Raw genomic sequence first — 21,573 nt, 5'->3', positions numbered from 1 at the left:
TCAGCACGTCTAACAAGAGGCCGACAGGATGAGCTGGAGGAACACTGGAAAGGGGAAAGCCTGTACAGCATGGTAGAAGTGAGGTAAAAGCACTTAATGTGCCATAGTAAAAAGTGGTCGGCTGGCCATAGCAAAGTTCCAGCCTTAAAGTTCATCCTCCTCCTTTAACATCATCATCATCATCTTTGGGAAACTGTGACTTGATATGAGGTTGGTTTGTGGGTCAGTTTAAGGAAATCAGCATCACATGCCTTGGCTTGGGTCATATTATTCACACAAATTGTTCGCAGACGTCTTCATTGACGAAACTACGTAGGCCTACCTAAGATTAGGTGGAGAGAGTACCTCACATAAAGGTATATGGAAGGAAGCACAACAAGTATCACACTTTGAGCATGTTCAAAATCCCCATCATCCAATTTGCTTGCGATCTCTGATCTGTCTTTTTGGTAGTAGTTTACCCACCATTAAATATGATAGAACTAAAATCAAGGTTGTCACGCTGTGGTTGGTTGGTTCATGACTAGGCGTACAACCACAAATGTGTGTGTGTGGGCTTGCATACAAAGAGCATAAGGCCATGGGGGAAGAAGCAAATGAAGGAAACCTTTGAACTGGATTTAAGTAACGTGACGAGACAGTACTTGAGGGGGATGACGTGACACAGGCTGTCGATGGAGGTTTCCCCTACATTTTGGTTCTCTCGCTCTTCCCTCCATTTATTGGCCCGATCCCCATCTTATCTGGGCACCCGGCTTTCAATGGCGTCCTAGCGAGTGCGTCACATCAAACGTCACTGAATGCCAAATGCTGAGTGGAAGGAGCGACAGAGCAAAGACGAGCGTGGGCTGAGATGAAAGAAACGTTTAATAAACCTTGTTGTGATTTAAGCACAAACAGAGCTCACCCCGGAGATATATTTAGCATATAGATAGATATATACTCATCGGTCAACAGCTTCATTTTTTTCTTCTTTAGCACTGCAGCTGCATACACACACACACACACACACATATATATATATACACAAACACACAGGTATATTGACACACACTAACCCTAACACATATACTAGTGACTGGTAAGAAGGAATCATAAATATGAGTGTGTGTGTGTGTGTGTGTGTGTGTGTGTGTGTTGAGAAAGCCTGTAGCTTTGTGCACAGTAGGGTGTATTTAGTGTGATGTGACAGTTTTGGACAGACTGTCCACAGAGTATGGTTTGGGTGAGGCGAGGTGGGGGTGGGGGTTAGGAAGAGTTGGTGCTGGGGGGGGGGTGGTGACCACTTAACGGTCACAGGAGGCCAAGTGGACTCCAATCATGTTTTATTCACGGCCTGAAGGTGAATTTTGCTCGTCTGAAGATGGGATGCGTGTGAGACACTCAATGGGCGTTAAAAAAAGAACCAGCGGAGCCTACCTGCAGCAGGTGGGACATCCTCCGTCTGTCAGGGTGGGCTGGGGAGATTCAAAAGCTCCAAGCTCTCAGCGGGTAACAGGATTATATCAGGGGAAGAACACAAACAAACCCAGAAACAGGTCACACACCGGGGGGGATTAGAGACATGGACACAGGTGACCACATCAGTAATCAGCCCAGGGGGGGGGGGCTCGGACACGGGGGGGGATTAGAGACATGACAACAGGTGACCACATCAGTAATCAGCCCAGGGGGGGGATTAGAGACATGACAACAGGTGACCACATCAGTAATCAGCCCAGGGGGGGGGGCTCGGACACGGGGATGGACTTCAGTTTGGGGCAGGACTTGCTGCTGGTGTTGATGTTTGCTGCACTGCAGCAAGAAACCTTCTGGGACATTATGGTTCCCGAGGAATGTAATGAAATAGACTCCGCAGAACATTGCGGAGCTGCCGAGTATGATGAAAGGTTCCAATGTCATCCCTGGTCTTCAGCGTATTCACCAGACCCTGCAGTATCACAGCCAAGCTCTACAGTCAACCAATGCTGAACAACACCGCCCTCTTTTGGTCTATGTGTTTTATTGCAACGCTCAGGCAAAGACAACATGTCATACACTCAGCGGTCTGAAGCTCTGCTCATGCGAGACATCAGGACCAGACATAAATCTTCCCATCAGAGGCTCCTGACAGCAGGTACGCCCCCGTGGGGTCAAACGTGACGCTCTGCACCGCGTCGTCATGGTGAAGAACCCCAGCCACCTGATTGGTGGACAGATCGACCACCCGCGCCGAGCCGTCCTCCCCCGCTACCGCCAGCATCCTCCCCCAGGGGTCAAAAGCCACCTGGTTGCTAGGCCTGGGCCCCGTCTCCACGACGACGGAGGGCGCCGCTAGGTTCCGCAAGTCCCACAGCATGACGACGCCGGAGGAGTCGCAGGAGGCGATGGAGCAGGAGGAGGAGGGGGGGTAGGAGCAGCAGGGGGAGCAGGGGGAGGAGGGGGGGGAGGAGCAGCAGGGGCTGGCGGCGGCGGCATTGAGGGGGCTGCTGTGGCCCCTGACGGTCTGGCAGCACAGCGCGGTCCGGGCGTCCCACAGGCGGAGGGTCTTATCGGCGGAGGCCGACAGCAGGCCGCTGGAGCCCAGGAAGTCCACGCTGTTGACGGAGCCGCGGTGGCCGCGCAGGGTGGAGCGGCACCGCTCGCTCTGGAGGTCCCACACCTGCAGGGGGCGCCACCCGTAAGGCAGGCGCTCTAGAGAGGCGGCGCCAAACCCCCCTGCTAGCACGAACGCGCTGCGTAGCAGGGGGGGACAACGCTGGGCTGTGTGTAGCAGCTACCACCGTTAACTAGCAGCTACCACCGTGTGTTAGCAGCTAGCTGCTAACATTGTGTGTTAGCAGCTACCACCGTGTGTTAGCAGCTACCACCGTGTGTTAGCAGCTACCACCGTGTGTTAGCAGCTACCACCGTGTGTTAGCAGCTACCACCGTGTGTTAGCTGCTACCACCGTGTGTTAGCTGCTACCACCGTGTGTTAGCTGCTACCACCGTGTGTTAGCTGCTACCACCGTGTGTTAGCTGCTACCACCGTGTGTTAGCTGCTACCACCGTGTGTTAGCTGCTACCACCGTGTGTTAGCAGCTACCACCGTGTGTTAGCTGCTACCACCGTGTGTTAGCAGCTACCACCGTGTGTTAGCAGCTAACACCGTGTGTAGCAGCTACCACCGTGTGTTAGCAGCTACCACCGTGTGTTAGCAGCTACCACCGTGTGTTAGCAGCTACCACCGTGTGTTAGCAGCTACCACCGTGTGTAGCAGCTACCACCGTGTGTTAGCAGCTACCACCGTGTGTTAGCAGCTACCACCGTGTGTTAGCAGCTACCACCGTGTGTTAGCAGCTACCACCGTGTGTTAGCAGCTACCACCGTGTGTTAGCAGCTAACACCGTGTGTTAGCAGCTAACACCGTGTGTTAGCAGCTAACACATTGAGTCAGCAGCTAACACATTGAGTCAGCAGCTAACACATTGAGTCAGCAGCTAACACATTGAGTCAGCAGCTAGCTCTGTGTGTTAGCAACTAGCTCTGTGTGTTAGCAGCAAACTCTGTCTGTTAGCAGCAAACTCTGTTTGCTAGTGGATTAGCATTGCGATGATGGCGAGAGACAAACAAATATTAAAGATATACTAAACATGTGTACTCATGATGGTCAATGGCTGTATTGTTGGACTGTGTGTGTGTGTGTGTGTGTGTGTGTGTGTGTGTGTGTGTGTGTGTGTGTGTGTGTGTGTGTGTGTGTGTGTGTGTGTGTGTGTGTGTGTGTGTGTGTGTGTGTGTGTGTGTGTGTAAGAGAGACCTTGATGGTCGTGTCCATCGAGCAGGACGCCACAAAGTCCCCACAGGAGTGGAAGGAGCAGCGCCAGGTTGCTGCGGAGTGGCCCCTCAGGCTGAGCACCAGCTGGCCCCTGCCCAGGTCCCAGATACGGACGCTGCCGTCCCCGCCGGTGGTCCCCAGTTTGGTCTCATCTGGGTGGAAGCCAACCCCCGACAGCCAGTCGGTGTGGCCCTCGCCGCTGGCCCCCAGGTCTCCGGCTGGCAACCCCCACAGCTTCCACATGCGGTCGTCGCTAGAGGACGCCACCGCGCACTTGGAAGGGTGGTGTGCGAGGCAGCTTATTGGACGGCTGTGTGCCTGTGTGGAGAGTGAATGAAGCGTCATGCAAAGCGTCTTTGAATAAACAATGTTAGACAATCACACTCATTACTCCGTTAAATATAGTTTACCTTGATTGTGCTTCTTAGCTGAAAACCGTCAGCTTTGGCCTTGTTTGGAGCATCAGAGTCCATGGTCCGCCCCTTCATGCTCAGCGCCGAGTTGTTCCCACCCCTGCCTACGGGGAACTTTGAATCCCCGGCGACGTGTTTAACGGAGCCGGATGGCTCGGGTGTTTTCTTAGAAGGGTTTTTTGTCTTACACCTGGCCTGCCTGGCGTCCTGATTGAGGCTTTGTCCCCCTTCGGATGGCTCCATGTTATGGAGCGTCGCTTGGAGGCGCTGCACCTGCGCTAGCGCCTTGTCCCTCTCCAAGCTCACCAGCATCTTCTGTCTGAACACGCTCTGGTACCGCTCACTAATCTGCCTCACCGCTGGCTCATACCTGCCACATTGAGCCTTCAGCTTCTTCATGTCTTCGATCAGTCTGTTCTTCTCCTGAAGGACCCGCTTGTGGTGTATGCGGTGGAAGTCCCGGGCTTTCTGCAGGCCTGTGAGCGTCTCGGCGGTGGCCGAGGCCATTGACCTGTACTCGTCCCTCTCCCTGTGCACGCTCGTCAGCTCACTATCCAGACGGTGGTTCTGGATGTACACATCTGCCACCACGCCAACCAGCTCAGTATTGAGCAGGCCCTTCTGCAACATCTCGTTCCACTCAGTCTGGAAACAGTCAAGCGTCTTGGTCATACCCATCTTCAGGAGAAAGTTGCGTAGATAATCTTCCAATGCTTCTGGCGGAGGGCACACGCCGGCTCTTGTATTTGTATTTCTAGCTGGTTGAGGGGCAGCTGGTTGGATGACATCTGAGCGTTGTTTGACGGCCAGTACGGTGGCCTCCAGGTCCTCCTCCTCCTCCGGCAAACTGCTGTCCTCCTCAATAACCTCTTCGTACTGGAATGTCTCATCACTCTCCGCCGGGATGAACTCTGTAAACCTGAGGTGAAATGAACCTGGGATGCTGCTTTGTTTTCTGGAAGTTGTCATTGTTAAGTCCGCAGTCATTCCCAGGTTGCAACTAGATCGGTCTAAATGGGCGAGGAGAGCTTGGAGTTACTATGGAAACCGGAAATGTCTCGCCTGTCAAAGGAGTCCTCGCGAGATTTTGTGTTTGTGTCTCGTATACAACAATCATGGCGGACTATCGAGAGGCGCCCTTGGCCACTCGGCCAAAAACCTTAGATCCGAATGAATACTTCAACCTGTCGCCGGACTACCGACGCGCCGAGGCGGAGAGGGCAGCCCTGCGGGCCGGCCTGAAGAGGCAATACCAGCTGCAGCTCAACAACCCGCACAGGAAGGAGCTGATCGTGAGTGACCTGCTGCAAAGTCAGAGCCCCCTTCAAGGGCTCGGCTAACGCTTGGATGCTAACGTGAGCTAGCGAATCTAAACTTAAAAAGGATAACTTTGCCGAATAAACAGACGGCGTTCCAAGTCAAAACCTATGACCACTGTTGCTTTCTGGATGCTGGATGATTCCGTTTCGGATAGCGAGCTCACATCGGAGATGGCTCTGTTAGCTTAGCTTCAACCAATACATAAGTTGAAATCAAAGTGCAACTTGGGAGTCATGTGTGCCCATAATGCCTATACTTATTTATGCAGATTGTTGGAACGTAACGCCAACTCTGTCATTACAGTATGTGCTCGTAACCTTAAGCAGACATTTAGAATCGCCTGTCAAAATACTCCAACAAGTACATAATTAAGGTAAACTGAACTCTTCACACAGGAGTTAACCAAGAATGCTCTGCTTAGACGCATTCATATAAAAAAGCTAGATAAGTCAGGGACGGATTGGAAATTAGATGGATGCAAACATGCATACAACCCTATTGACGAGTAGGATATCATTTGTCCCTACAGGAAGACCCTGCCCTGAACCGCTGGGTGTATGCACGAGCCAACCCGTACAACCACTTCAAAGCCACAAAGAAGACGTCTCTGCTGGGTGCTTTGTTTGGAGTCGCTCCCCTCTTCATCCTCTACTACGTCTTCAAGACGGACAGGGTACGTTTGTATAGACGCACTACGTACTGTCAATGCATTGCAGACCAAGCGTCAGATGTGGGCTGATGTAACACAGATATGGTAATGTTTGTTGTTCCCAGGTCTGTTATGGTGGGCGCTGAGGTCACAGAAATAATTCATAATGACTTCAATTACTGTTGATTCAAACTGCTGGAAGTGTCCGTGACAAATTGATTGAGTTATCAGAAAGAAGCTTAATACTTTTATATTCATGGCCTTACACCTATTGTTTAGGTTTGTAGAGGAGATCCGTTTCACCAATAACCTGTGGGGAAAGCTCCCAGTTTATTTTTTTGTTTTGTTTGTAGACTGCACTGCACAACCTAAACATCTTTCATCAGTCATTACAAAACGTATGTATGCTTTGGAAAAATGTCTCAATGGCTATTTTTAGATGATATGCCTTATTGGGAAATTCTAATTTTTTTCTTTAGAATTTTCTTCAGCCCAAATCGGTTAAACTCACACAGATTCAATTGGATGTGTGCAGGTTTGTGGGTGTGCTGATGACTGGTAAAATGGTTATTTGACCTCTCTTAGCACTGCCATGACCAATGGCTGTGCTCATGTAAACACACCAATAAATAGGATGGTCATTTGGGATATATTATAAAAATATGAATGAATATGTGTAAATATATCGTAGAAGAATCCTGTCCTAATTGGTAATCTTGACACCATAAATACCACTTTTAAATGCCGGCATTTGGTTATTACAATTATTTCAGATAATAGGGATGGCTTTGAATACTTTCATGTAGATGAATGTATCCTTTCCCTCATTCTGCTTGCATAACCATCCACCCAATTGTTATTCACAGCCCTGGGTTGAGATTCACTCAATTTTTTCCCTTGCAAATGTAAGCGAAACCTTTTGTGCAATTGTCAGTGGACCAGCCATATTCAGCTTCCTCTCAAAAGGGAAGGGGTGTGTGGAAAAGCACCTCATTCATAAAACATGATGTTGAGAAAACGTGTGGCTAGAAGGGTGTAGGTGATACGATTTGTTTCCAAGGCAACCGCGCTAACCCATCCCCCATCTGTTATTTTCTTTTTTCTTCCAGGATCGTAGAGAGGAACAGATCAAGGCTGGGACCTTGGAACGCAAATATAAGTTGTCGTATTAAGCGATAGATGTTCTATAGATACTGTCATTGTGTAATATTAATGCCCTAATAAAACCCCCCATTTAAAACGCTTTTTGACTATTTATGAATGGCAGTGGGTGGAAGACCACACAACATTATGAAAACATATCACCATCAGCTGCAAGGTGGCTTTGTTCATCAGTGCAACATCGCTACAGGCATGTGCTCCATGCTATTCACCCACCTGCCACCACACTAGAAACATTCAACACAATGTTTCACCATTACCTCAATGATCAGGGGCCGTATTCACAAAGCATTTTATCTTACCGCTAGGAGTGCTCCTAACTCGCGCTAAAACATTTTACGTGTTTTTTCTTAAAAGTTATTCACAAAGCCGCTGAGACCTACTCTTACTAAGGATAAATCACAGAGTGAACTAAGAGTGACGCGCCGTTGCTATGGATTACGTCAATTCTCGTGCACGAGTTTAGAGGCGGTCAGTTCGGTGATTGGTTGTTCAGACGAGCCCACTGAATCACCGAAAAACAAGGAAATAGCCTAGGCTAGAAATGAATTCCTATTAAGTAGTTATAGTGCAGTTAGCAGAATACACGCATGATGACAATTTTGTGCAGACACGATAATGACGTTGTAGCCTGCACGTTCAAGAGAGAGAAATACGTAAAATTTAAAAGAAAATAAATGTTATGAACTACCCAAGTGTTGACTGATTTGTGCCAAGGTGTTTACCTATGTGTTTTCAAAGTGATCCCTAAATGCCTGTCCACTCATCATCATCTGGCTGTGGGATGTTGCTCCGCTTGCAGAGGTTGTGTAGAATGGCACATACAGTGACCTACTGTGCTTGCCCTCTCTGGGGTGAGGCGTATTTCGCCGTGGAGGACATGAAACCGACGTTTCATCTGCCCAATTCCTCTCTCCACAACATTTCGTGTATGTTTGTGTGCTCTAGCATGTATGGAAGAAATCAGTAAACAATAATAAATATGGATTCAAGAAATAAAAGGCGTCAAAGAGCCAATACGATGTGTTTTACGCATAGGACTAAGCGTAATCTGCGTAATCACTTGCATGTTATACTTTAAAGTGTAATTCCGGCGCAAATTGAACCCAGGATCTTTGTTTTGGCATTAAAACCCATCAAATAAGCCTCCCAGATACCTTTTTCATTGAAAATCGAGTATTATAGTTTGACAGGCGCAATGTTTGGCGCAATGTTGTTGACTTGGGGCATAGTGTTTCGCTTCTAAATCCGCATTTTTGAACCACTAAATAGCACCAAACCTCTGCAGTAGCATGACTAGGGTCCCAACACATAAAACGAAGCACAAACAACTTAGTTTGCAAACCCGGAGTTTATTTAAAAAGACAGTTTAACAAGCATTACCGGGAAGTCCGTGTTTACAGGAAGTCCACACAAGTCGATTGCCGAATGCGCCGGAGTTCAGTTCAAGGAGGAAAGTTTTGGAATTTATAATTTATGTAATATATATTTATAAATAATATATAGCAAGTGTTGACACGTAAATTAAAGGAATTGCATATGTAAGTTACAGTTACAAAATAATTGTTCGCTACAATCAAGCATGGCACGTTGTTGACGGAAGACGCACTGCACACGTGATTGACGCATAGAGTGAAGGACAGCTCAAGCACCGGAGAAGACGACCCATCCACAGCTTGAAGTCAAGAGAGAGATGGTTCGTGTTTGCGTCAAGAAACAAAGTTATAAGCCCTAACTTCATTCGAGGAAGTGAAAGATGATCTTGTGAGTTGTCCAGGTAGGTTAACCTCGATTTATTGTGTATAAGGATTTGTGGTGGGAATTTACGGACCACGTCAATCGTTTTCTGCGTCAACCGGGTAGAATAAAGTCATCAGAACGTTTAACAATTGCGGTCATATTTGTGTAAAAACGGTACAAGACCATACAACAAACAATAAAACAAACGTTGCAAGGAGAAGTCCATTATCAGCTTCCACTGATAGATTACCATTGTATTAACCAAATGGTAAGGTAGTATTGGGGGGCAATGCTGTCTTGGCAATATGAATTCCTGGCTTTAGCCAATGCAATGGACTTCTCCTTGCAACGTTTGTTTAATTGTTTGTTGTATGGTCTTGTACCTTTTTTACACAAATATGACCGCAATTGTTAAACGTTCTGATGACTTTATTCTACCCGGTTGACGCAGAAAACGATTGACGTGGTCCGTAAATTCCCACCACAAATCCTTATGCACAATAAATCGAGGTTAACCTACCTGGACAACTCACAAGATCATCTTTCACTTCCTCGAATGAAGTTAGGGCTTATAACTTTGTTTCTTGACGCAAACACGAACCATCTCTCTCTTGACTTCAAGCTGTGGATGGGTCGTCTTCTCCGGTGCTTGAGCTGTCCTTCACTCTATGCGTCAATCACGTGTGCAGTGCGTCTTCCGTCAACAACGTGCCATGCTTGATTGTAGCGAACAATTATTTTGTAACTGTAACTTACATAATTTTGCAATTCCTTTTAATTTACGTGTCAACACTTTCCTCCTTGAACTGAACTCCGGCGCATTCGGCAATCGACTTGTGTGGACTTCCTGTAAACACGGACCTCCCGGTAATGCTTGTTAAACTGTCTTTTTAAATAAACTCCGGGTTTGCAAACTAAGTTGTTTGTGCTTCGTTTTATGTGTAGGGACCCTAGTCATGCTACTGCAGAGGTTTGGTGCTATTTAGTGGTTCAAAAATGCGGATTTAGAAGCGAAACACTATGCCCCAAGTCAACAACATGGACGCCAAACATTGCGCCCGGCAGCGACATTTTTTTTTGCAGGGTGGTAGCGGGAAGCTCGTGAATATTCATGAGGGAACTGATCCCTGATTGGCTGGGACTTGTTGGCTGGGACTTGGCTCGCTGGAACTTTGTCAGAGGGCTTGTGTGAAAATCACGAACGCAAATGAATTAAACGTTGTTATAAATCAACACGAATAATGTGACACATGATACCCACCTACTACACGGCAACTCTATAGCTACCTTTCTGTAAGTACAAACGTTAGCTCACTCGTCTAAAAGCCCCTGTGAAACTGTTATGTGTCACGGGGGCTACTGTAGTAAATCCTTTTTGTATTTATTATATTTTATAACGTATAGCGCATCGGCAAATGAATTAAACGTTGTTATAAATTAACACGAATCATTTTAGCAATAATGTGACACATGATACCCACCTACTATACGGCAACTCTATAGCTACCTTTCTGTAAGTACAAACGTTAGCTCACTCGTCTAAAAGCCCCTGTGAAACTGTTATGTGTCACAATGGGCTACTGTAGTAAATCATTTTTTTATTTATTATATTTTATAACGTTATGTATAGCGCATCGCAGTGCTTTCGGCAGCTGGTGATTGTTTCCAAGTTGTTTTTTTCTAATTGTTGTCCATCCATGTCTTGATATTTCCATTAAGATTCCATTCTGTTCTGTTTCTAGAAGTAGTGAGCATAATGGCAGGATTTATTAAAGCTTGCAACATTTGCCAGACCCATGTCAACTTTGAGGAGATGGAGCTGCTGGAGGTTAGGTGTAGATGGATAAGAACAAACCGTATGATTTCTGATATTTGTTTATAGTGGTTCTGCCACACCCCACAACCAATTACATCATAGAAAGAAGGGCCATAAAATCGGTAGGCCTATCCATAGAATATTTTCGCGTAGGGCTAAATGAATTTTAATATTGATTTTCACCTATCAATCCACCTCCTACACGGCAACTCTATAGCTACCTTTCTGTAAGTGCCAAAACAAACGTTAGCTCGTAATGCTAACTCGTCTAAAAACAACTACTGTATAACATGTGTCACACTATTGATACAATGATTTGTGTTGATTTATAACAACGTTTCATTTATTTGCGTTCGTGATTTTCACAAGCCCTCTGTTTTCACAAGCCCTCTGACAAAGTCCCAGCGAGCCAAGTCCCAGCCAATGAGGGATGAGTTCCCTCATGAATATTCACGAGCTTCCCGCTACCACCCTGCAAAAAATAAACTCGCCGCCCGGCAAACTATAATACTCGATTTTCAATGAAAAAGGTATCTGGGAGGCTTATTTGATGGGTTTTAATGCCAAAACAAAGATCCTGGGTTCAATTTGCGCCGGAATTACACTGTGCTCCCGGTTGTGGATTGAGGTAGGGTGTCTAGAGCCACGTCTTGCATAGATAGTCACTGTCTCCCAGCAAGTGACACCCAACTGGTACATCTCAAAAAGCTGCCTCAGACCGCTCACCATTAAAATGCGCGAATCATGGGTAGCTGAAAATCCAGACCACTTTGCAACAACATCCAGTAGGCTATGTTAAAATTTGCATCAAAAACAACCTGCGTGTTGATGGAATGCACTTTCTTCCTATTGACGAACACGTCCTCGTCTTTTGATGGCGCAATTATTTTTATGTGCGTCCCGTCAATAGCACCGACCACACCGGGCATACCTGCAATTGCCATGAAGTTGGCTTTGATCCTGTGTAATTGTTGAATGTCCAAAGGAAAGTTTATGGCACGGCTGACTGATGGTTGCGATCATTTTAAATCGTCGGCATTGCAAAGTTGCATTTCCCCTGTTGCTAAATAACGTAGTGTGGCCAAACATTTTATTTCGGAATTTATCGGATTATTCCAGTTAGTCGGGGATGTTATTGCATCGCGCATTAACTCCACAACAAGTTGAATAATCTAACATTTCGTCTCGCAGGCATTTTACGATTCTTTGTGAATAGGTCTTACTGAGTTAGGAGTCCTCTTGAGGACTTTTAAGCTCTACTAGACTTAGGTGCTACTTTTAGGCCTAAAATACTTTGTGAATTGCTCTTAGTGAAAAAAGTTAGGAGTCCTAAATTTAAGAGTGACACGCCCATTATTTTTAGGAGTTACTCCTAAATTCGCCAGTTAGGACCTACTTTTAGCCCTAAGATCCTTTGTGAATACGGCCCCAGGAGTCTAAGCTCTGTTGATGGTGGCTCTTCTGTTTGATCCGCTTTACTTACCACTGGTGATACCTGTATTATACTCATGGTGGGAATCTTTGCGTGCAAACAGTAAAATTGTTTCGGACATTTGGACGTCCATGAGTTTGCTAGAAGATGGATTACCAAGCTGGCCAATTGATGTGCTTTTTGGGACAATGTGTGCTTTAACCACACAAGTGTCACCCAGTAACAAAGGGTTTTGATGTGATTACTTTGAATTACAACCATTATACATTTTAGCATTTCAGATTTTAACGATGTTGTATTGTAGGATAGGATGATAAGTGATTGGTAGATTAAATATTGTTTTCAGACAAAGAAAGTAACTACCTATTGTGACAGTGAGATAGGGAAATGCACGTGTTACGTATGCACGCAAATTTTGTATAAACTTTATAAACTCATTTATACATGTAATGTATTTGACATCTATGTTTGTGGTATAGTTTGTTTGGTGGAAGGAAATGGCAGAGAAACATTTTTGGGGACGATATTTTAATTTTAGTGAAGCAAATTCCTAATTGATAGACATTAACATTTTGTTATGTCTTCGAAATTGTGCTTAAGAGCAGGTTGATTAATTTAATTCATTTGTTGTGGATAAAATGTATCAAGCCGATCTTACAATAATGAAAAAAAGTAACCTACCATCCACTCAAGCTCTAAAATATATTTTTTATTTTCCTAAACATAATTAAGGATTAAGGGTACATTAATTATCAAACATTAATTGTATCATTTTGCACAATATGATGCTGGGTCAAATTAAAGTACAAAGGATATAATTTGTATCGTATAACTTTATAGAGTCATATGTTTATATAAACTTAATATAAAGTTTATATAAACTATAAACTTAACATATGTAATTGTCAATCATGTATGTCGCCTTACCAAATAGGCAAAGTGTGCTATGTTATAGACAAGCTCTGTATATTCATCCATGGCCTCTACTGCTTACTGGGTCTCCAATTGGGGTTGAAGTGACTGCGAAGGTTCTCCCAGCACTGGGAGTAGCTCTTGTCCAGTCTCTGGCAGGTTTCCAGGCCCCATTTGGTCACAGCCATGCTGAAGGACGACTCAAACATGAAGGCCTAGAAGGGGCACAAAAGGGGAGGCATTGGAGGACCATTTACTCCTAGAAGCACGCCTAAACGGCAATGTCTGTTTCGATAAACGATTATCTTTCTTACCATGGTTCCCTCAGCCACCCTCTCTGGTTCGAGAGTGGAGGTGGTGTTCTTCTCGAAGCAGTCTGTGTCGGGGCCGTGCGGGGTCATAATGCTGTGCAGACTGCCTCCTCCCGGTTGGAAACCCTCTGCTTTGGCCTCGTAGTGGCCTTTGATCAGCCCCATGAATTCACTCATGCAGTTCCCTACAGTTGCGACAGGGGGAGCTGTAACCGCGCGACACAAACCGTCTAACGCAAGCAATGGTTTGGCTTTCTTACTCCGCTAGATGGCCATGAAGTTCGATGGTAAAATACTGTGATGGCGGCTCTGTCGTATTAATACTTATACAAGGTGTTTTCAGGGTGATAACAAAACTGCCCTCATTAGCAGGGCTGTAATTGTTGTTTCTTCGAAAAGGCACTGGGGTGTCATGCAAATATTTATCCCAACCTAATCAGTGGAAAACTCCTTAAATCCTTTCATGTCAACAAATTAACTTCTTCATATAAATATATTTTCAACATCCTAAATTTCATCGAGGTTAAAGGTCGATGAACCTACGGTGGTAGTATGGCGGAAGGAAGGTGAACATGGAGGTTAAAGGTCGATGAACCTACGGTGGTAGTATGGCGGAAGGAAGGTGAACATGGAGGTTAAAGGTCGATGAACCTACGGTGGTAGTATGGCGGAAGGAAGGTGAACATGGAGGTTAAAGGTCGATGAACCTACGGTGGTAGTATGGCGGGCGGAAGGTCCGGTCGGCCACACCCCAGCGTGGCGGGAAGATAACAAAGTCGGCGATGGCGACACCCGGCCGCGTGGACCTGGCGGTGAGCACGGTGAAGATGGAGGGGTCCTGTGGAGGAGATGGAGATACCAGACAGCATCATCTCATCCATTTATCTCCAGGTCAATTGGAAATACTAAGAGGTCAAACTGTGTAATTTCTGCCTGATTTAAGATATTTCACAAAGGCTTTCTCATCGGGCTATTTTAACCTCCGATGATCGTTTAAAGAGAGTGGATGTTAACTGTGTGTGTGTGTGTGTGTGTGTGTGTGTGTGTGTGTGTGTGTGTGTGTGTGTGTGTGTGTGTGTGTGTGTGTGTGTGTGTGTGTGTGTCTGTGTTTTCACAAAGTCTCGACAAAAGGTTAGAATGTTTGACCAAAGGTTGCGTGTTCGAACCCCAATATCCACTTTCTGCCTGCTCTGTAATACCATGCATTCAGAATTACCTGCAAGACACTTTGGACCAAAGTAGCAAAAAGAGGTCAAAGATAGACAACTCACGGCGTGGTCGAACGCCACACTGTTGACGACCATGAAGTTCTCCAGGTGGTACTTGTACGGCGTGTAGTTGCCGTGCCAGCCGACCACGTTGAATGGAGAATAGTCCTTGGGAGAACCAGAGAAAAAACAGACTTGTCTAAGCAACAAACAATAGGACCTGAGGATTTCGTTTTTCTTCAGTCCCCAGGGGAATAAAGAAACATTGAATAATGTCTTTGTTAACTTACATTTTCACACAGAGTGCTTCATGACACAAAAAAAATGGGGGTGGTAATGATTTGAAACGGGCTACGTTTTCTTTTATTCTCCCTCCTCTTTCATTCCCGTTCCTTCTTTGTGTGACAAGGCTTGCAGATATTATGTTGTAATTGGCCCCACAATCAAACTTTCCCAAACTTTGAGTGTTTTGCGACGAACATAACCGCCACGGCGGCAGCAGTTACAGTGTGTAGTTGATTTTTTATTTTTCTATCTTGATTGTTAAAAAACGCGGCAATTTTATATAGTTTCTCTGTTCTGATAATGTCACAGAGAAAGAGCTGTTCAATGGCAGCTCTAAAATCAATATAGTTCATTACGACTCAAGCTGACTTCAGCGTGACCCCTGTACCCCACACACAGACGCACACGAAAGAGAGAGAAAGACACACACACAGACGCACACGACAGAGAGAGAAAGACAAACACACAGACGCACACGACAGAGAGAGAAAGACACACACACACACCAGAGAGAGAGAGAAAGACATACACACATACAGGTGCACAAAACAGAGAGAGAAAGACACACACACACACACGAGAGAGAGAAAGACACACACACATAGACGCACACGAGAGAGAGAGAGAGAGAAAAACACACACACACACACACGAGAGAGAGAGAGAGAAAGACACACACACATTGCTTGCAACAAAAACAGGAAAATTCACTCTACACACCTACTATTCAACCAATATGGAACTCACAACACACATTATTCAACCAATATGACACACAACACACACTATTCAACCAATATGGAACCCACAACACACACACTATTCAACCAATATGGAACCCCCAAACCCCCAGAACCCCTGGTATATTGTGAGGGACCACTACACAATGAGTCATACAGTCATTATAGTCATGATAACTTCACCAGACTTGATTAAAAAGGGGGTGGGGAAGGAGGCACACACACACACACACACACACACACACACACACACACACACACACACACACACACACACACACACACACACACACACACACACACACACACACACACACACACACACACACACACACACACACAGGCCCAGCCAAGCAAATAATAAGTTAATTTGAGGCAATTTTCGAGACGCTGCGGGGGGGGAACCAAACAGCAGGACAAGATGGCTGCAGCAGCATCTTCCTGGGGGCCGGGGGGGGGGGCTACTTCACCCACTTCCACCCCTCCAAAGCGTTCAACGTAAACCTCAGACCCCAGTCAGAACATCAAAAAGAAGAAGAAATGGATGGAGAGAGAGAGATGGGATGATGGAGAACGGTAAGGAAGTGGGTTTGCTGGAGACTAACAGCCTACAGTCTACTCCAAACCACCCCATCATAAAGCATTTGGTCTAAGCATAGCAACCCATTGGCCGGCATAGCTCCACATTCCACCATTAACTACCTCCCCCAGAGCACACGCACACACATCTCCCCCATTCCTGAACAAAATACCAAAACAAAAACAAAACGCCCGTCATACATTACGAGTTGTGCCCAATTACGCGCCCGACAGGAGATTTCACAAGGAAAAACCATTCGGTAAGTGGAATATGCTGAAATTAATGCTTAACTGGAGAAAGCGTTTGCCTCCCCCCGCCCTCACTACACAAAGCGAAGCGCCCTGTCTCTAACTCTAGAACGCGTTAACTAATTACAAGTGATTAAGATTCACTGGGGAGGCGAGGCGTGAAGCTGCTGAACGGAGAGCAGATGATTCCACAATAAACCATCAGGTGGGGGGGTGGCGGGAGAAGCTCACCGCTAACGAGCGCGGACCTCGATGCGATACGCTACGTATGCGATACGCCCGCGACCCTCGACCTGCTGCGCTGTCATGGGGGCCATACACTCAGGTATAACCGCACACACACACACACACACACACACACACACACACACACACACACCTGCTGGCTGGTGAAGAGCGCCCCCTGGTACTTGTTGATGACGGTGTAGCCGGTGGACACCTCCCTGTCCTCGTACCACGCCGCCGGGCACAGGAAGTCCCTGGGGTTGGCGAGCCCATTGGCTCCTGGGAGTGACACACACACATCAGAATAGGACTTTATGAATGGGGCGTGAAACGGCGTGATTCCTAGTAGATTGACCGTACCACTGCATTAGATATGAAATAGCTTCGATGTGATCTCATACATGCTGTCCTAATTTCAAATTGCAAATGAATGTGATCCATAATACACAACAATAATCATATCTGACAATAGGAGGGGGTATTTGTTTTGTTCAACGTCAGCAAATAAACATTGAAAGTTGACTTTCAATTTTATGCTGCATTTTAGGCAACGCCATGTCTTTGTTCTGCAAACCCGTACATGAATGCATAAAAGAAGCCCACGCTCACCGATGGGTCCCAGGTCGGGCAGTTCAAAATGAGCCCCGTAGACCTCCAGCACGTAGCCTCTGCTGGGCCCAGACACGTCCACGCTGAAGCGCATCCCTGCCTGCAGACACAAGGGGCAGAGGCAGACCGCACGCTCCGTCAGACTGCAGGAACCTGCAGGCGCGTTCATGTGTTCATAAGTAAACATGAAAGGGGGGGGGGGTCATGTGAATGATCTTCACCTGGATTACGCAGATCTCATTGGGCTCCACCAACATCTTCCCAAACTCTGTTGTAATCAGGAGCTCCCCCTGCTGGGGTACTGGGGGGGGGGGAGAGAGGGGGGGGGAGAGAGAGGGGGGGGAGAGAGGGGGGGAGAGAGAGAGGGGGGGGGAGAGAGAAAACGGTATTAGTGAAATATTATTGGCTTGAAAAACTCATTATTATTCAATGGCCTAAGACTCACCGATAAGAAAGTCTCCATCAGAATTGTTGAAACACCTGAAAAAAGTATAATATATAAGATAAATAAAATAGCCCATATTCTGACAAAAAAGACACACACACACACACACACACACACACACACACACACACACACACACACACACACACACACACACACACACACACACACACACACACACACACACACACACACACACACACACACACCTGTCCACCATTGAGGTGTTGCAGGTGTACACATGGATGGCGATCCCGCTGCGGGTTCGGGTGTCTCCAGCGCCACAGAGGGTGTGGAGTCCCTGGAACACAAGGAGTCCAAACAAGGAGTCCCGACATGCTCAGAACAACGCGCAGAACACAAGGAGTCCCGACACGCTCAGAACAACACGCAGAACACAAGGAGTCCAAACAAGGAGTCCCGACACGCTCAGAACAACACGCAGAACACAAAGAGACCCGACACGCTCAGAACAACACTCAGAAACACACACAGTAGTTTGAACCACACTCAACTCTTGGGTAAGACTTACTGCCACAAAGTCCACTTGGGTCTCCGAGGACGCGGGGATGGTGAACGGCAGCCATCTCATCTGGGAGAGAAGACAACGAGCAGAGAGGTTGTTTCTGGAACGCTTCCGGAGACATACTTTTGTGTTTACGTATGTGCAAATCTCAACTTGCTGTCCGTCTGCATGTCTGTATATTGGCATATCTGTCTGCAGACCTGCTTGTCTGTCTGTTTGTATCTGTTAGTGTCTGCACATCGGTCTGTCTGCCTGCTTGTCTGTCTCTCTGTCCATCAATCGGTGTCAATCTTTCTGCGTGTCTACTTGCTACCAGGTCAGACGTCCAAAAGTCTGCCTGACTGTCTGTCTGCCTTACTGTCTGCCTGCCTGTTTCTCTATCGCTCTATCAATCAGTATCTATCTGTGTGTCTGCATATCTACCTGTGCGTCCGTCTGTCTGCCTGTCTGTCTGCTTCCCTTTGTGTCTGTACCTGGTTTGTGTCGGGCTCCACTTCATCCCAGCCTTATAACTCTGACTGTCGTTCATTACATGCGTGCCTGTCTCTTTCTGCCCGTCTGTGAGTCTGTACCTGGTTGGGGTCGGGCTTCACCTGGTCCCAGGTGTCCGTCAGGTGGCCGCAGGGGGCGGGGCTGAAGGGCTTGTGTTTGACAGAGGGGAGGATGCGGTACAGCCAGCTGAACCAAGGAGCCAACAGATCATTGAGCAGATGAAATGAAAACCATAGCTGCGACTATTTGTTTTTAAATGTTACATTTTAGAAAGCCACAGTTCCCCCGTGGTTTCTTTCCCCCAAATCCAGTACTTTGTTGGAATGAAAACAGAGCTCATGATCAAATTACACTCATCCGTCTGAATGCATCTTACAACGAGTACGCTCCAACGATCTGCACATATTACCAGAAACACTCTGCTTACACAACCAGGAGTGTGACGTGTGCTCTTCAGGTCGTATCCGCTCCCATTAGTGGGATTCAGATAGTGTGAGCCAGGGAGCCCTGGTTTACAGTGCGCGTGAAGGCTGAAGTGACCTCACTCACTAGTGTCTGAAGGCTGAAGTGACCTCACTCACTAGTGTCTGGGAGCTGGTCACCTCACTCACTAGTGTCTGGAGGCTGAAGTGACCTCAGTCACTAGTGTCTGAAGGCTGAAGTCACCTCACTCACTAGTGTCTGGAGGCTGAAGTCACCTCACTCACTAGTGTCTGAAGGCTGAAGTCACCTCACTCACTAGTGTCTGGAGGCTGAAGTCACCTCACTCACTAGTGTCTGGAAGCTGGTCACCTCACTCACTAGTGTCTGGAGGCTGAAGTGACCTCAGTCACTAGTGTCTGAAGGCTGAAGTCACCTCACTCACTAGTGTCTGGAGGCTGAAGTCACCTCACTCACTAGTGTCTGAAGGCTGAAGTCACCTCACTCACTAGTGTCTGGAGGCTGAAGTCACCTCACTCACTAGTGTCTGAAGGCTGAAGTCACCTCACTCACTAGTGTCTGGAGGCTGAAGTCACCTCACTCACTAGTGTCTGAAGGCTGAAGTCACCTCACTCACTAGTGTCTGGAGGCTGAAGTCACCTCACTCACTAGTGTCTGAAGGCTGAAGTCACCTCACTCACTAGTGTCTGGAGGCTGAAGTCACCTCACTCACTAGTGTCTGAAGGCTGAAGTCACCTCACTCACTAGTGTCTGGAGGCTGAAGTCACCTCACTCACTAGTGTCTGAAGGCTGAAGTCACCTCACTCACTAGTGTCTGGAGGCTGAAGTGACCTCACTCACTAGTGTCTGAAGGCTGAAGTCACCTCACTCACTAGTGTCTGAAGGCTGAAGTGACCTCACTCACTAGTGTCTGAAGGCTGAAGTCACCTCACTCACTAGTGTCTGGAGGCTGAAGTGACCTCACTCACTAGTGTCTGAAGGCTGAAGCTGAAGTGACCTCACTCACTAGTGTCTGGAGGCTGAAGTGACCTCACTCACTAGTGTCTGAAGGCTGAAGTCACCTCACTCACTAGTGTCTGAAGGCTGAAGTCACCTCACTCACTAGTGTCTGGAGGCTGAAGTCACCTCACTCACTAGTGTCTGGAGGCTGAAGTCACCTCACTCACTAGTGTCTGGAAGCTGGCTTCAGCAGCAGAGGACGGCGAGCTAGCTGAGGCTATGTCGACTGACGGCCAGAAGGACTAATGTGGAGACTCGTCTGTACCTCCACTGATAGAATGAGGCACCAGGCGCAAAGCAACAAAGGATTACAAAGAATTGGCCGATCATTCAATTTGGTCTCAATGTGTCGTTATTTGACCAGTGTGACTGGTCACCGACCGGCAGCGACGGACAGCTATACCTTCTCTTATTGGCTGGTCGTGGGCAGGTGAAGGCGGAGCCAGAGAGCTGCTCAGCGTAGAGTCCGTACGGGCACACCTGAGGGTTGTTCTGTGGGACAGAACCATGGGTCAATCGTCTGGGGGGGGGGGGGGTATGCATCTGTGTGTGTGTGTGTGTGTGTGTGTGTGTGTGTGTGTGTGTGTGTGTGTGTGTGTGTGTGTGTGTGTGTGTGTGTGTGTGTGTGTGTGTGTGTGTGTGTGTACCTGGCCTTCAGGTAATGCTCCTGGACACCGTGGGTCTTCAGAGGAGAATTCGTTCCCAAAACCACTCAGGTACTGAGAAGCATCAAGACAACATTTAACTGAGCCTAGCAATACTTTAAAAATAGAAGCAGATATTTTTCAACATAAAATATGTCGGCCTATACACCAGTTAATTTTGATTCCGGTTTGTCTGTTAGGGTGGTATAGCTTACTGAGTTATACATGTGCCTTTCTTTGTCTGAGGACAATGTACGGTGAGTCGGCTGCAGACACTACGGAAAGCCGCTGAGTCATTGTTGCTGCTTTTGAAGCGCGCGGGCATGATTTCCATATGTGCGCGTGCACGAGACAGTTCTCTTAAATTACCATTATTCTGTGTTCAAATCTTCTTCCTAGTTTTCATTGTTTTAATGTCCCATCACGGTTTGACATTAATTTTATTAAAATGTGACTACAGTGGTGTAAATGAAAGCGGCAACGTTACACAAATGACAATGTGAATTGATATTAAATCCTCGGTTGCTGCACTGTGGCTGAAGTTGACCACGCTTTGTAGCAGACCGATAGTTTGTGACTAAA

The 21,573-nt window shown here is 46.9% G+C and overlaps 3 protein-coding genes across 3 annotated transcripts in view; 1 reads left to right on the top strand and 2 right to left on the bottom strand.

The window, feature by feature from the left end:
- Window positions 1-1,985: 1,985 nt before the first annotated feature.
- Window positions 1,986-5,195, bottom strand: LOC132452437 (sperm-associated antigen 16 protein). Its single transcript, XM_060045069.1, has 3 exons — window positions 4,206-5,195; window positions 3,778-4,113; window positions 1,986-2,641 (listed from the first exon to the last, which is right to left on the bottom strand). The coding sequence occupies exons 1-3, from the start codon at window positions 5,193-5,195 to the stop codon at window positions 2,072-2,074; spliced, it is 1,896 nt and encodes a 631-aa protein (XP_059901052.1). The 3' UTR covers window positions 1,986-2,071.
- A 99-nt stretch (window positions 5,196-5,294) lies between these two features.
- ndufb4 (NADH:ubiquinone oxidoreductase subunit B4) lies at window positions 5,295-7,420 on the top strand. The gene is made up of 3 exons (XM_060045070.1): window positions 5,295-5,500; window positions 6,058-6,201; window positions 7,287-7,420. Exons 1-3 carry the CDS (start codon window positions 5,324-5,326, stop codon window positions 7,347-7,349), a joined length of 384 nt encoding a protein of 127 aa, XP_059901053.1. The 5' UTR covers window positions 5,295-5,323; the 3' UTR covers window positions 7,350-7,420.
- Window positions 7,421-13,205: 5,785 nt separating this feature from the next.
- hgd (homogentisate 1,2-dioxygenase) overlaps window positions 13,206-21,573 on the bottom strand; it is an 83,673-nt gene continuing 75,305 nt past the window's right edge. Inside the window, exons 2-14 of the mRNA XM_060044794.1 lie at window positions 20,995-21,068; window positions 20,751-20,839; window positions 18,988-19,093; window positions 18,422-18,481; window positions 18,099-18,190; window positions 17,890-17,924; window positions 17,666-17,745; window positions 17,445-17,544; window positions 16,990-17,114; window positions 14,821-14,925; window positions 14,261-14,387; window positions 13,553-13,734; window positions 13,206-13,453 (exon numbers count right to left, since the gene is read on the bottom strand). Coding sequence (XP_059900777.1) covers window positions 13,310-13,453; window positions 13,553-13,734; window positions 14,261-14,387; window positions 14,821-14,925; window positions 16,990-17,114; window positions 17,445-17,544; window positions 17,666-17,745; window positions 17,890-17,924; window positions 18,099-18,190; window positions 18,422-18,481; window positions 18,988-19,093; window positions 20,751-20,839; window positions 20,995-21,068 — 1,319 coding nt within the window. The 3' untranslated portion in view covers window positions 13,206-13,309. The remainder of the gene's footprint in view (window positions 13,454-13,552; window positions 13,735-14,260; window positions 14,388-14,820; window positions 14,926-16,989; window positions 17,115-17,444; window positions 17,545-17,665; window positions 17,746-17,889; window positions 17,925-18,098; window positions 18,191-18,421; window positions 18,482-18,987; window positions 19,094-20,750; window positions 20,840-20,994; window positions 21,069-21,573) is intronic.

This window comes from Gadus macrocephalus, chromosome 23 (assembly GCF_031168955.1).
Source record: "Gadus macrocephalus chromosome 23, ASM3116895v1".
Lineage (NCBI taxonomy): Eukaryota > Metazoa > Chordata > Actinopteri > Gadiformes > Gadidae > Gadus > Gadus macrocephalus.
This window is presented reverse-complemented; position numbering and strand designations above follow the sequence as displayed.